The sequence below is a fragment of the Schistocerca piceifrons genome, chromosome X (assembly GCF_021461385.2).
Source record: "Schistocerca piceifrons isolate TAMUIC-IGC-003096 chromosome X, iqSchPice1.1, whole genome shotgun sequence".
Taxonomy (NCBI): Eukaryota; Metazoa; Arthropoda; class Insecta; order Orthoptera; family Acrididae; genus Schistocerca; species Schistocerca piceifrons.
Window position 1 is genome coordinate 712,674,211 of NC_060149.1, and position 16,894 is coordinate 712,691,104.

A 16,894-nucleotide genomic window follows, 5' to 3' on the forward strand; every position below is an offset into this window, starting at 1 on the left:
CGATAAAAGTATAGTAAACACACCCAACAAACAAGAATTAGCTGAGGAAATTGTAAATAATGTATTCCAGAAAATTATTAAGTAATTCTCTGCAAATAGGCTCGCACTAAATTCTGAGAGAACACAGTATATACAGTTCTATACAGTAAATGGCATAACAGTGATAAATATAGATTTTGAACCGAAGTCTGTTGCTAAGGCATATTTAAAATTTCTGGGTGTGAGCATTGATGAGAAATTGAATTGGAAGAAATACGTTGATGAACTGTTGATACTATTATGCTATTAGGGTTATCGCTAATTTTGGTGATAAACACATCCAGATTCAAAAATAATAGCAAAGTGGATAACTACAGCACTAGAAGAAAGGATGATCTTCACTATTTTGGGCTAAATCTAACTACATGAGATAGAAAGGGGTGAATTATGCTGCCAAAAAAGTCTTTAGTCATTTACCAAATAGCATGAAAAGTCTGACATATAGCCAACTTGCATTTAAAAACAAATTAAAAGAATTTCTGAATGACAACTCCTTCTACTCAACAGATGATTTTTTAGATATGAAGTAGTAATTGTAAAAAAAAAAAAAAAAAAAAAAAAAAAACACCTAAAAGAAGATAACGTCCAAAGAAAATTTATGTTAAACTGACATGTTCCGCATCATTACGAAATGTCGTATTCATGATGTATGGAACAAACATTAATGTAATGCAATGTCTTGTATGGTCTCGGAATCTATACTTTCTTGAGAACGAGTTTCCAGAATTATTGGAACAGGTTTCTTAGGCTACATAGATGGATATGTTCTTCCAGCATGTCGGGTTCCCTGCGCATTCTAGTCACCAGGAGGCACATCTTCTAAACCCTGCCTTCTTCAGAAGATGGATCGAAGAAAATGGTCATGTTTCTTGTCCTCCATGATCCGCAGATCTTACCTCAGTAGATTTTTGCCTATGGGGATGGTTGAAAGGTGGAGCTTACAAAGAAAAAGTAAACACAAAAGATACTTTGATCGTTCGCACTATTTGTGCTGCGCTCGTACAGTAGCGCTAAGAAGACCTCAGAAGCGCTACACTGGTGTTGTCAAGAGAATTTGAAAGTGTATTGACGTCAGAGGTCGAACTTATGAAAATAAACATCGAAATTAATCATTTGCAATGTAGCATTCGATCGTATTTCTGTGCTACATATAGCTCATAACGCGTTTCGAGAGACAACGCTCTCATCATCAGGCAGTAAAATCTTAACTCATGAGATAAATAAACTAAAGCGTCTTCCAAGACTATTTTGGCCTACCTAAACAAAAAAAAGAAAATTGAAACACATTGGACTATGAGTCCTCTTCATCCATTATAATCGTCGACTTCTGCCAGTTGCCGTCCATCTCACACCGCACACGCAGCAGGCCGGGTCCTGTGGATCCCCTGTGGACTTCGTCGAACTTTTTTACTATTTCTTCCATACATCAATCAGAACCGATAACAAAATACGAAGTATCGCCTACGTTACGTCTATAATAAACAGTTTTACCCATAATGGCATGTTAAGGCTTTAAAACTTTATCTTTTAGGTTATTGATGAAAATGTCACCCATAGTCCCTGAAATGCTTGCCCACACAGTTGAACCATTGTTTTGAATTCAGGATGACGATTGTCCGTCATATCTGTTCGTCTAGTGGTTCTTTTCCCCAGAAAGAACAATAAAATAGGAGGAAACCGTAAATGACACATAGGTTGAGTCAGTCCTAGCAGCGCGCTGACATGACTTACTAGGTACTGAATAGCCCTAGATCTTCTCAAGTCATAAACACACAGTTTTTCAAGAGGAATAATATATGTTTGAGAAGGTGGTTGTGCAGACCAATTCGAGGGAAACGTTCCATGTAAGGCTCAGGAACTACATCATGCAGTACGCAGCTGTAAATATTTTTATTTTGATCTTCGATTTTAATCACTCTTTGAGCTTCAGTTGACGATCTGTACTAAATGAGAGCAACCCCCTATAGAGAAAGTGTGATACAAATCGATAATAAAATAAAAATAGGTACACCAATGTATTGCATGATATGGTTTATGAAAGTTGTTCAATACCACCCACTAAAAATATTTCATTTCATATAACATTAGTGTAGGACATAAAGAAAATTAATGCTCCAAAACTAGCTGCAGTAATGTAATACAGTTGGTAAATATTTTAAACGATAGGCGTGTTTCAGCTTGTTGTCATTATCAAGTGACCTATGAAAAAAAACATAGTTACGATTATCTGTACGTAAATCGTGGCTCTTCGATGTTTACAGTAGCTTTGGTACTTACGTCTAGTTGGAAATGAAGATCACACTGCATCTATAGTAGAATTTTTCTGTCATATGTTTGTAAGCATATTACCTATAGTAGCTACGAAATGTAAAAATACGTTTTTTTCAGATATTTTGACATTTCAGTTTTGACTGTTCTTTACTACGATGCTATATGTTTACATAGTATATACAACTTACCAGAGATGATGATACAATTGGAGGTTCTTATGTTTCTTTAAATTTTATCTATGGCCTGTGTAAAACTGTTTACCATAACATTATTTCTTATCGTCTTCTATTGACATATTTCAAGAGAGTAATTATGTTTAAAGTCTGTGTCTCCATTCACAATTCTACATTAATATATAGATTTTAAATGTAAATACCATCTAGAAAACTTTATTGACATAACAAATACGAAAAGAAATATTCATGTGGTAAACAAAACGTACACAGTCCACAGATAAAATTTAAAGCAAAATAAGAACAACGAATTGTAAAATCATCTCTGGTGAGCTGTCTATGCTTTATAAACATACAGCATCGTAGTAAAGAACTGTCAAAATCTGTCAAAATATCTGACAAAAACGTATTTTTACGTTTCTTAACTAAAAAAGTAATATGCTTACAAAGATATGACAGAAAAAATGTGATATAGATGAAATATGGTGGTTACTTCGAACTAGATGTAAGTATCAGTGCAATTGTGAACATTAAACAGCTACGATTTACGTATGTTATTTACGCAGGTCACTTGATAACGGCAATAAGCCGAAACTGGCCACAAGTGTAAAATATTTATAAAAGTTTATTACTTAACTGCAGCTAATTTTGGATTATTCATTTTCATTATGTCTTATACCGACGTATACTATGCTGGGGCCTAACGGAACGTAAAATATTGACTATAGTGCCATATAACATTGTTCAGTGTTGGTTACAGAGAGAGATTTCTGCAGGTTAGAGATAAGTTTTCGTTTCTCACATTGTTATTCCATTTGCTATGGATTTATTTATCGATTGTCATGTTTTTATTTTTTTAAGTTCAAGTTGCAAAGTTGTGCTTGAGTTTACGTAACTGAATCTTTAAACTGTGATTATCAGATTGTCATTTGATGGCCAATTCTACTGAATCGAACATACCATATTTATTTATTATTATGTCGATATACTTGAGTATGGGTTTTGTTATGGATACGCTGTTGTTGCTTGCAGAGAATACTGCAGTCGATTTCCTAACCGCACAGTACCACACTCAACAGTGATTATCGTGTTTTCACTGAATATCATCTAAATGGTATTAACAAGTCGAACTTTATGTATATGTATCCATGCAACGGCCGGTTCGTGACGTCATCAGACCGCTGCCAAAGATCGCGGAATCGCTCCGAAGTATGCTACACTATGTGATCAAAAGTATCCGGACACCACCAAAAACATACGTTTTTCATATTAGGTGCATTGTGCCGCCGCCTACTACCAGGTACTCCATATCAGGACCTCAGTAGTCATTAGACATCGTGAGAGAGCAGAATGGGGCGCTCTGCGGAACTCACGGACTTCAAACGTGGTCAGGTGATTGGGTGTAACTTGTGTCATACGTCTGTACACGAGATTTCAACAATCCTAAACATCCCTAGGTCAACTGTTTACGATGTGACAGTGAAGTGGAAACGTGAAAGCATACTTGGAGCACAAAAGCGTACAGGCTGACCTTGTCTGTTGACTGACAGAGACCACCAATAGTTGAAGAGGGTCGTAATGTTAAATAAGCAGACATCTATCCAGACCATCACACAGGAATTCCAAACTGCATCAGGATCCACTGCAAGTACTACGATAGTTAGGCGGGAGGTGAGAAAACATGGATTTCATGGTCGAGCTGCTGCTCATAAGCCACACATCACGCCGGTAAATGCCAAACGACGTCTCGCTTGATGTAAGGAGCGTAAACAGCGGACGATTGAACAGTGGAAAATCGTTGTGTGGAGTGACGAATCACGGTACACAATGTGGCGATCCGATGGCAGGGTGCGGGGATGGCGAACGTCCGGTGAACGTCATCTGTCAGCGTGTGTAGTGTCAACAGTAAAATTCGGAAGCGGTGGTGTTATGGTGTGGTCGTGTTTTTCATGGAGGGGGCTTGCATCCCTTGTTGTTTTGCGGGGCACTATCACAGCACAGGTCTACATTGATGTTTAAAGCACCTTCTTGCTTCCCACTGTTGAAGAGCAATTCGGGAATGGCGATTGCACCTTTCAACACGGTCGAGCACCTGTTTTTTCTTTTTTTAATTTGTGGTAAGGCCTTAGGGGACCAAACTGCTGAAGTCATCTGTCATTAAGCCTATACACTATTTAATCTAACTGAAACTAACTTACGCTATGGACAACACGAACACCCACGCTCTAGGGAGGACTCGAACCTCCGACGGGGGGAGCCGCACGAACCGTGACATACCTGTTCATAATGCACGGCCCGTAACGGAGTGGTTACACAACAACAACATCCCTGTAATGGACTGACCCGCACAGAGTCCTGACCTGAATCCTATGCAACACCTTTGGTATGTTTTGGAACGCCGACTTGGTTCCAGACCTCATCGGCCGACATTGATACCTCTCCTCAGTGCAGCACTTCGTGAAGAATGGGCTGACATTCCCCAAGAAACCTTCCAGTACCTGATAGAACGTTTGCCTGCGACAGTGGAACCTTTCATCAAGGCTAAGGGTGGGTCAACACCCTAGCGAATTCCAGCATTATCGATGGAGAGGGCCACGAACTTGTAAGTCTTTTTCAGCCAGGTGTCCGGATACTTTTGATCACAGAGTGTATGTAGATTGTAGACTGAAAGAGTTGGCATTGTTTTTTATTTAGCACTAAGGACCGCAACTTTTTAAACCTTCTCCTTTACTGTTGAAATTATTTTTGTGCTTTTGAATTTCTATGGCCTCTCTCCTCATCTGGCGTAGTAATTCTTAGTTGTTACAAAAATCACAATGTCAGAGAAACGGAACTGGTGATTTCCCGGCCCTAGCACGCGATCTGCTACTGCTGAATTATCTGTCTTGTGTTCCTTGAGGCGGGTGTTAATGCTGGTTTTTTTGTAATTCCTTTGTACATTTGGTCGGAAGTGTATGGAATTTTATACAGGGTGTTTCACAATTCATGTTACACACTCCTAGGGGTAAAGAGGTGTGTTAGATCAGGTTTTACATAGGAACCCTGTAGTATCGTTGGATGACGTTTCCAGAAATGGGTTCCTTTATAAAACTTGTCTTATTATGTTCCCTCTACAACCTCAAGAAGTATGTAACATGAATTGTGAGCAACCTTGTATACCCTGCTGTGGCAAGCAGTAGGCGTAGGCCCTTTGCAGTGTTCATACATTCCCACACCTTTCTTGTTGGTTTAAACACCGTATCAGTAACGTGTTTTCCGAGTACTTTGCTGATGCGATCTATGATCGCTTTTACGAATGGAAGGATAACTTTTCCTTTAGTCATTCCTTTTTCATTACAAACTCTAGACCTTGCATGTCTGTAGATTTTATCCCCTGAAGCTCCTTCAGGTTTTCTGATTATCTGTACATCTAATAATGTAATGACATATAAACTGTTCGGTTTGCAGGGCTATTTTTAGGTCTGTAACAGCTTTCTGTGTCGTGTAGCTTCTGTAATGTCTCCAGCAGTAGACTACGAGACGGTTGGCAGAGATTATGCATTGGACCACGGCCTCATTCTCATAAATCAAATCTCAGCAGTATCGCAAATACCGGCGCTAAAATCCTACATTGTACGATTAATATATTACGATACTGCAGTGCGTGTGATATTCTGAATTCTGTATGCATCTCCAAAGGAACTTCGCATCGTAACCAGAATAACACAGGCACCGCAGTATCGTATTTATCCGCCGACACCGGGCAAGCGACTTTCAGGTAAAATGCCTCACATGTACGAGAAAACACATAATGAATGTGTTGTGTCTCGGCAAGACAGCCTAGACACAATGAGAGGAAGCCGAAAGGCACGCGCTTAAACTCACGCAGGCTGGCGTGAGGTCTGAAACAGGATACGTAATGAATGCTATAAAGAACAGTACGTAGCTTCTGGAATACTTAACTTTAATCCACATTTGTAGAACATCGCTCTTGATGATACATTAATAGAATCTCAATATCAATTGAATACGGCGCCTTGCTAGGTCGTAGCAAATGTAGCTGAAGGCTATGCTAATTATCGTCTCGGCAAATGAGAGCGTAGTTGTCAGTGAACCGTTCCTTGCAAAGTCGGCTGTACAACTGGGGCGAGTGCTAGTACGTCTCTCTAGACCTGCCGTGTGGTGGCGCTCGGTCTGCAATTACTGACAGTGGCGACACGCGGGTCCGGCGTATACTAATGGACCGCGGCCGATTTAAAGGCTACCACCTAGCAAGTGTGGTGTCTTGCGGTGACACCACAGAATGTGCGAATACAGATTGAAGACAAATGGTTGATGACATATGAAAGTTTGAGTCTGGTCATGAGTCGTGCACGGATAACCAAATGGTAAGGCTATCGCTCACGATAAGCAGGGAATCTGTGTTCGAGGCCCGGTCCGTGTGACGTATATATATATATATATATATATATATATATATATATATATATATATATATATATATATATATATATATATTCGATGCCTTTAGTGTCACGTCTTTCAGTGTCACACAAATTTTTATTTTTAAAGGGGATCACTTAAGACTATTTCCATGGGTCCGCCCCTCAAATTTCTCCCTCATATCACAAAATTGTTGTCTGATGTAGTACAAACTGAAAAAATAAATTCCCTTTAAAGCACAGTTTCGTATATAATTTATATTCAAAACCTTACACCTGTGTCACAGAACAAATTCTACATCGAGAATACTTTACACAAGTTTAAGGGAAGAAATGCTTCCGATAATTATTAGCAAAATGAGAAAAATGCAAAAGTTAAATGCCAGAATGAGCACTTCTCAATTGGGAGTAAATCAAAACAATAAGAATGGCTGAGAGAGAGCACAATAACATGAGCCATAAACGAATAAGAGCTAAGCAACTAAGCAAATAACAGAATAGGCAAAAATGAGATGCCTACAAAATGAGAACTGGCCGAACTCCGTCGGCACTTATATACGGTTGCGCTCGTGGCGGCACCTCGCGGCCCATACGTAACACGCGCGCCTGCGACCGCAATGCACTCTTAGCGCTCGCGGCGGCGTCTAGCGGCCCGTACGCAAGTTGTGCGATTACTGTCGCAGGTCGACCCTTAATCTATGATGTTACATCCGACACAAATTTCCATTGTCGTCATTCCATTCTACAGCTGATGGTTTTCCATATTCGCAATTGTTAATACATTTAATGAATTAATATTTTGTCCGATTTGCTTACAAATTATGTTGTTCAACAATGTGGCATGGCGTTATGTGGGGGAATCACGCGCAAATGTGCCCTGCCACGGCTTTCGATTTGTTTATGCCCCTCCATTTAGTAGCCTGTGCTTGTTGCAGACCCGTTGGAGGAGAAAGAGAAGATGCGAGAACGCTGGCTGCAGAAGAGCTTCGAGGTGGCTGTAGCGACTGTCCCGGAGTCTGAGGACGGCACATTGGACCAGCAGCAGGTGGTGACCCTGGTGCAGAGAGTCTCGGGCCGCACCTTCAGCAGCGACCATATCCTGCAGAAACTTGCCGTAAGTCCGCCATCTGCAACACAGCAGCCGCACTAAAACTCAATGCCGGGTTCCCACCTACAGCTACGAGAGGCAGTCCTCAGATGCGGTTCATCCTTATAGCACGTCATGCACTGAGGTAATAAAACTCATGGGACAGTTGATAGTATCGTGCCGGACTTCCTTTCGCCCGGCTTAGTGCAGCGACTCGACGACACATGCAGAAATATTGAGCCATGCTGCTTCCATAGCCGTCCGTAATTTGAAAATGTTGCCTCTGTAGGATTTTGTGCACTAACTGATCTCTCGACTATGAGGCCAAATAATTCTCCCGAATTGTCCAGAACGTTCTTCAAACCAGTTGCGAAAAATTGTGACCCGGTGACAGTTCTACATCTGCATCTACATGATTACTCTGCAATTCACATTAAAGTGCTTGGCAGAGGGTTCATCGAACCACAATCATACTATCTCTCTACCATTCCACTCCCGAACAGCGCGCGGGAAAAACGAACACCTAAACCTTTGTGTTCGAGCTCTTGTTTCCCTTATTTTATTTTGATGATTAATCCTACCTATGTATGTTGGGCTCAACAAAATATTTTCGCATTCGGAAAAGAAAGTTACTGACTGAAATTTCGTAAATAGATCTCGCCGCGACGAAAAACGTCTTTGCTTTAATGACTTCCATCCCAACTCGCGTATTATATCTGCCACACTCTCTCCCCTACTACGTGATAATACAAAACGAGCTGCCCTTTTTTGCACCCTTTCGATGTCCTCCGTCACTCCCACCTGGTAAGGATCCCCCACCGCGCAGCAATATTCTAACAGAGGACGAACGAGTGTAGTGTAAGCTGTCTCTTTAATGGACTTGTTGCATCTTCTAAGTGTCCTGCCAATGAAACGCAACCTTTGGCTCGCCTTCCCCACAATATTATCTATGTGGTCTTTCCATCGGAAGTTGTTCGTAATTTTAACACCCAGGTACTTAGTTGAATTGACAGCCTTGAGAATTGTACTATTTATCGAGTAATCGAATTCCAACGGATTTCTTTTGGAACTCATGTGGATCACGTCACACGTTTTGTTATTTAGCGTCAGCTGCCACCTGCCACACTATACAGCAATCTTTTCTAAATCGCTTTGCAACTGATACTGGTCTTCGGATGACCTTACTAGACAGTAAATTACAGCATCATCTGCGAACAACCTAAGAGAACTGCTCAGATTGTCACCCAGGTCATTTATATAGATCAGGAACAGCAGAGGTCCCAGGACGCTTCACTGCGGAACAGCTGATATCACTTCAGTTTTACTCGACGATTTGCCGTCTATTACTACGAACTGCGACCTTCCTGACAGGAAATCACGAATCCAGTCGCACAACTGAGACGATACCCCATAGGCCCGCAGCTTGAGTAGAAGTCGCTTGTGAGGAACGGTGTCAAAAGCTTTCCGGAAATCTAGAAATACGGAATCAACTTGAGATCCCCTGTCGATAGCGGCCATTACTTCGTGCGAATAAACAGCTAGCTGCGTTGCACAAGAACGATGTTTTCTGGAACCATGCTGATTACGTATCAATAGATCGTTCCCTTCGAGGTGATTCATAATGTTTGAATACAGTATATGCTCCAAAACCCTACTGCAAACCGACGTCAATGATATAGGTCTGTAGTTCGATGGATTACTCCTACTACCCTTCTTAAACGCTGGTGCGACCTGCGCAACTTTCCAATCTGTAGGTACAGATCTATCGGTGAGCGAACGGTTGTATATGATTGCTAAGTAGGGAGCTATTGTATCAGCGTAATCTGAAAGGAACCTAATCGGTATACAATCTGGACCTGAAGACTTGCCCGTATCAAGCGATTTGAGTTGCTTCGCAACCCCTAAGGTATCTACTTCTAAGAAACTCATGCTAGTAGCTGTTCGTGTTTCATTGTTGTTAGGAATATGAAGTACATGAATGGCTGCAAATGGTCTCCAAGTAGCCGAACATAATCATTGTCAGTCAATGATGGTTCAGTTGCACCAGAGGACTAAGTCCATTCCACGAAAGCACAGCCCACACCGTTATAGAGTCACCACCTGCTTTCACAGCGCGTTGTTGACAACTTGTATCATGGCTTAGTAGGCTCTGCACCACATTCGAACGCTATCATCAGCTTGCACCAACTGAAAACCAGGCCATGCTTTTCCAGTCGTCTAGGCTCCAATCCGTCACGGTTACGAGCCCGGGAGAGGCGTTGCAGGCGATGGCGTGCTGTCAGCAAAGGGACTCTGCTGCCATAGGGTTGTCTGCTGCCATACACCATTAATGCCACATTTCGCCGCATTGTCCTAAGCGATAAGTTCGTCGTACGTTCCACATTGATTTCTGCAGTTATTTAACGTGTTGTTGCTTCTCTGTTAGCACTGACAACTCTACGCCAACGCCGCTGTTCTTGGTCATTAAGTGAATAACGTCGGCCACTTCATTGTCCGTTGCCAGAGGTAATGCCTCAAATTTGGCATTCTCGGCACTGTGGATCTCGAAATATTGAATTCCGGAATTTAATGTCCCATGCAACTAGCTCAAACAATCATTCGTCGTTCAAAGTCTGTTAACTTCAGTCTTGCATATTATGGCATAATATGGCATATGCATATATTGCATATTATGGCATAATTATATCGGAAACCTTTTCACATAAGTCACCGGAGTGCAAGTGGCATCTTCGCCAATCCACTACAATTTTATACCTTGTAAACCCAATACTAACGCCATCTGTATTGGTGTGTATTGCTATCTCATGACTTTCGTCACCTCAGTGTAAACGAATATGACTTGGGTGAGAAAAGCCTGCATCCTTTCTTTAGCACATATGCTTGTATTTAGGTCCTTATGTACAATGACCGACACACGTCGAGAGAATTTGGCTGAAAATATGACAGTTAAATTAAAATTCACATTATGATTGGGCCGCTAGGATTGTGAGCCCTCCTAACAGACGCGTGATTACATACATTAAAGTTTATTGCATGTACATAACTAACGCTTTTGGAAAATTACTAGCACAGCATCACAAAGGTAACCACGTCTCATATGTTGCTGAGCCTAACACAGTAGTCGTGAAACTGCGGCCCGCGGGTGGAATGCGGCCCGCATTAAGTGCTCGTGCCGCCTGTGGTTCTCCGCCGCATATCGTTATAACACTTAATTTTGAAAATCACTTTTCTAACGCGTATATCTCGTAATAAGTCTATCAGCAAACATCTCCCAACTGTAACGGAAAAATAAATTTGTGTTAAGTTTTGTGGGCAGAAACGATTTCCAGCTACGCTACCAAGACAACATACTTCTCCGCCTTCCATGAAACCAACGTTATGCACACCTTTATTAAGCAATCCTGCCAAGAACTCCTTACATTTTATTAGTTTTTAAACATGCCTGTGTCGCGCGGGATTAGCCGAGCGGTCTTAGGCGCTGCAGTCATGGACTGTGCGGCTGGTCCCGGTGGAGGTTCGAGTCCTCCCTCGGGCATGGGTGTGTGTGTTTGTCCTTAGGATAATTTAGGTTAAGTAGTGTGTAAGCTTGGGGACTAATGACCTTAGCAGTTAAGTCCCATAATATTTCACACACATAAGATTTCACACACAAACATGTCTGTCTTGGTAAAGCCTGCCTGGTAGTCGCTTTGAATTACGAAGGCGTGCGGAAAAGTAATGTCTTCGAATTTTTTATTGTGTTCTGTTGAGGTGTTACATGTGACGCATATTACTTGGACGATCTTACTGCTTCACTGACGCAAGTTGCAACCGTCTGCCTCTAGAGGGCTCCGAATTGTAGAGTGCAACGTAAACATGTCGATACGTGAGAAATAGCGTGCTGGAATTGAACTTTCAACACAGGAAAACATTTTCCACACGTGGAGGATCCTCTCTTTCAGCATGACAATTCCAGGACACACTCTAGCGCTGCGATATCTGCAACAATCCGACGCCTTGAGTTCACTTTCATCGATCATCCTCCATGCAGTATCGCCTTGAGCCCATCCGATATTCATCTGTATCGAAAACTTAAAGAACACGTTCGAGGATTTCACACTGACAGAGATTAAGCGGTGCAAGTAGAGGTGACGTTGTGGCTCCATCAACAAAGTCAACCATATTCTACAGTGATGATATAAACAAATAGGGTTCTCGTTTTGCCGGCCGGGGTGGCCGAGCGGTTCTAGGCGCTACGGTCGCAGGTTCGAATCGTGCCTCGGGCATGGATGTGTGTGATGTCCATAGGTTATTTAGGTTTAAGTAGTTCAAAGTTCTAGGGGACTAATGACCTCAGAAGTTAAGTCCCATAGTGCTCAGAGCCATTTGAACCATTTTTGTCTCGTTGTGAGAATTGTGTTAGGCACCTGGGTGATTAGTTAAGAAATAAATATGTAGTTATGAACAATGAAGATGTAAGATGTTAATAAAGTTTATTTTCCTTAAAAAGATTCAGCAGTTTCCACACAAAAAATTCGGAGGCATTACTTTCCAGCCCGCCCCCGCACATCGAGTGTTCTAGAAAGGGAGCAAATCTTTTTTGTCCTTTGTGTCTATTTTAGTGGTTTGAGTGAAGTGTTTAATTTAGCTCAAAGATAAATGAAGTGAGCATTTTTTTACAGTTTTTATAACTGGACCAAAATACCAATACCGAGTCTTAATTCCCCTCTCTGTTGTTCATTTCTTCATTTCTACTGACGATTTTAATTAACAAGAAAAACCCAATTCTTGTATTTGCGTGTAGTTGTCGCCTGTTCGTATGGGAGACGGAGGATCAAGGCAGCGACGATGCGTGGTTGTGAAACTTAAATAATAGAGTGTGACATGTAATTTTTCATAGTCGTTGGCTGCTGTATGAAGTAATTAACGTTGGCGCGCTAATGGCGCTATCGTACAGAGCATTGCAGCTACACCACAATCATTTCCTCGTTTTTCCCATTCCTTTTCATTCCACAATGTGGTTATCGGACTAGTACTGCCTGATATCGGTACAGTTTCGGAAGGTCGTTTCTCTCTGACGCGAGAGCAGGAAAACTAGCTTCATCTTTTTAAAATTGGAATTAGTGCAAAAAAAGTGGGGGTAACAGACTGTTCTTGTCTGTCATTGCGGAAGTTAATACAACGGCAATCTATACTTCGTAATAAGACTTAGCAGAGGACCGCACTGATGGCACTTAGTAAATTATTTGCTGCCGGAAAATTGACAATTATCGTCGATGGAAAGGAAACGAAATGGGGAAACCAAACACCAACAATCAAGAACAATACCTAGTTGTCTGATGATTTCATTACAATTTTTATATTCCAGAATGAGATTTTGACTCTGCAGCGGAGTGTGCGCTGATATGAAACTTCCTGGCAGATTAAAACTGTGTGCCCGACCGATACTCGAACTCGGGACCTTTGCCTTTCGCGGGCAAGTGCTCTACCATCTGAGCTACCGAAGCATGACTCACGCCCGGTACTCACAGCTTTACTTCTGCCAGTACCCGCGAAAGGCAAAGGTCCCGAGTTCGAGTCTCGGTCGGGCACACAGTTTTAATCTGCCAGGAAGTTTCAATTTTTATATTGCCTGTGTTACGAATGTTGATTATAGTTCAGCTACTACCTCCAATGTCGACACCATAAAGGCTTTAGGAATTAATAAACATATTTTACAGCTATACACGTTACTGCTGACTTTGCTAAATTGAGATTTGCTTTGTAAGACTATTTATATACTCTGAGCAATTAAAGTTTTCTCAGAAAAATCAAACGACTAGCCAAGATGGTAAAAAAATCATCGTTGCCTAAAGACTGCGAGCGAAAGAAGACCTGACAACTGACTGCATTATTACCTCAAGAAGATTCAGCCGGTAGGGTATTGAAGGCGGTGGCTAAAGCCTGGGATCAGCACTTCTAGTTACTGCTACTGGTTCAGAACACGAAGGGCTCGTGTCCAGCACTGTGCTATCTTTTGATGTAACGACAGCTCCTCTGTCTATCTCCACCTTCAGTGATGAAATCACGTCCGCAGAACGTGATCTGAGATACAAGAGACCACGAGAGAGAATCAGATCAGATTCTTCCATTAATAACTTCGCTCCTGGAGTCACCCCCTCCACCGTGTTCTTATCCCAACAAAATTGCGGAGTCGTAAGAGATGCCACCCGCTTCTTTCTGTGGGGGCAGTGGTGGTGTGTCTGCTTTCCGAGGTGATAGACACCGAAAAGCTAGATCGTGCATCAGCGAAGGCGTATTTGTTACGAGGCTTCACATCATTTCTAACGGAAACTGCCAGGAGATTCCTCCGATCAACAATCATTTCGGGCGCGCCCTGGAGTGTCCAAGAAGGATAAACCTTTGATTAATTTAATGTGGGATTATAAGTGCCCCGAAATTCTAATTATTTCAGTTGATCGCGAAATGAGAATATTAGTTTTCATCACTTGTTAATTAAATAAGCAGCAATATACTGGAGATCTGGTTTGCATTCATTCCTCAGTCACTGGCTGCAACCTTTGTTTGCTGTTAGTACTCCGGTCTCCATATTTCTCTGTGTTACGGTTCAGCATTGAAATTTTGTCATGATTAACGCTGTACTGTTTTTTCCTTTCCACTTCATCACTTATGGAGGAATTATCACAGGTTCTGTTAATTGGGTTTACATTTTGTGTCATTTCTTACATGCGAAGCCACTGTATGGTGCTTGGACCTAAAATAACTGGTTGAGGTGGCTACTTTTGGGTAGCCGACGAGAGGTGCGAAAAAGAGATCACTAGTATCTAGCTAAAGAACTAACCGCAAAGGCTGAAGTGAAGATTAGATTAAATTCGTTACGCGAAAAACGTCGATTCCCTGTCCTTCGAGCATTGTCTTTATCAAATAAGCTATCACGTCACCATATTTGATGCTCGTAGCCATGCACTGCCAACATTACCTTGCAAAATACGGGGGTGCTCAATAAGCAATGCAACACTATTTTTTGTTGGCCGGTTTCGGTTGAAAAATGCATAATTTCTTGTGACAGAGCTTAGAACATTCCCGCTTCAGTTCCTATAATTTCATGAAGCTCCGATAGACTGCGGTACTACAAGTAACCTTCAAACTGGCGTCTGTAGCAGAGGCGCGTTCCAAGCAGAAAGCTGTCACTGAGTTTCTTCTGGCGGAAAACAGAGCATCGCAGATATTCATAGGAGCTTGCAGTACGTCTACGGAGACCTGGTAGTGGACAAAAGCACCGTGAGTCGTTGGGCGAGGTGTCTGTTATCATCGCAATAAGGTCGCACAATCCTGCCCGATGCCCTGTGTGCCAGCCAGCCGCACACAGCTGTGACTCCTGCAATGTTGGAACGTGCGGACACTCTCATTCGACCAATCACAATCCAACACCTCGTTACTCAACTGTACGTCTCTGTTAGAAGTGCTGACACACTTGTCCACCAGTTGCAGTTCACAAAGGTACGGTATGTGCCCGTTGGCCTTTTCACCGATTAACTTAAAAAAAACTTTGTGTTGCGCCTTACCGCAGGTCTTGACATGGGGGAAGCCTCGTCAGAGAGGTCCACCGCATGAGCGTCTAGGGAAGTGATTACAGTGGTGGTTTCCCATTGCCTTCCACTGATGATGATGAAATGATAATGAGGACAGCACAACACCTACTTCCTGAGCGGAGTAAAACCCCGACCCAGCAGGGAATCGAACCCGGGCCCCTTGGCGTGACAGATCCCCGCGCTGACCACTCAGCTATCGGGATGGACTCTACCTAGCAGAAGACCATAACGGGCAACGAAGGACAATCTGTGCGGAATTGCTTGCGCCTTACGAGGTCAATCGAGACAATTTTTTTCCAACATCGTCACAGATAACGAAACATAGGTCCATCACTGCGAATCGGAAACAAAACGGCATTCAATGGAGTGGCACCACAGCACCTCTCCTCCGAAGGAAAAGTTCAAAGCTGTTCCCACAACCGCTAAAGTCATGGCGACGGTCTTCTGGGACTCTGAAGGAATTATCCTGTTTGAAGTCCCCGCTCATGGTGCAACTATCAACTCTGAAGTGTGCTGTACTATCCTCAGGAAACTGAGGAAACGACTTCACTGGGTTCATCACCACAAAATTGCTAACGAATGTCTCCTTTTCCGTGACAATGCAAGTCCTCAAACGAGTTTGCGTGCCCGAGAGGAACTCACAAAACGTTACTGGACTGTTCCTCCTCCTCCACCCAACAGCCCCGATCTCGCACCTCCCGACTTCCATCTGTTTGGCCCGATGACGGATGCACTCCGCCGGAAGCAGTACGTGGATGATGGGGAGGTCATTGATGCAGAAAGGCGTAGGCTCCGAAGTCGACGAGTAGAATGGCACCATGCCAGCATAGGTTCCTCCCAGTAAAGGGGCATAAGGCCGTCATATTAAATGGAGATTATGTTGAAAAGTAGGGTTTTGTAGCCAAAAGAGTAGGGAACATATGATATATTGCAATCCTGAGTTGCATTACTTACTGAATGCCGCTCGTAAATATGAAACAATGGTGACGTATCTGTACGATTCAGGACAGGATATGCTGCAATGAACATTTATTGCAACTGCATGCAGCACAGGGACTTACCCTAGCTGCCTTCGTTGAGCTCCAAGCACATGCAACTCGAGGGTTCAACTTGCCATTCGTTGTTCAAATTCAAATGGTTCAAATGGCGCTGAGCACTATGGGACTTAACATCTGAGGTCATCAGTCCCCTAGAACTTAGAACTACATAAACCTAACTAACCTAAGGACATCACACACATCCATGCCCGAGGCAGGATTCGAACCTGCAACCGAAGAAGTCGCGCGGTTCCGGACTGAACGGCCTAGAACCGCTCGGCCACAGCGGCCGGCG

General features: G+C 42.6%; 1 protein-coding gene across 1 annotated transcript in view; it reads left to right on the plus strand.

Moving 5' to 3' along the window:
- LOC124722663 (inactive phospholipase C-like protein 1) overlaps positions 1–16,894 on the plus strand; it is a 261,278-nt gene that overhangs the window by 215,551 nt on the left and 28,833 nt on the right. The window contains exon 3 of the mRNA XM_047247808.1: positions 7,840–8,018. Coding sequence (XP_047103764.1) covers positions 7,840–8,018 — 179 coding nt within the window. The remainder of the gene's footprint in view (positions 1–7,839; positions 8,019–16,894) is intronic.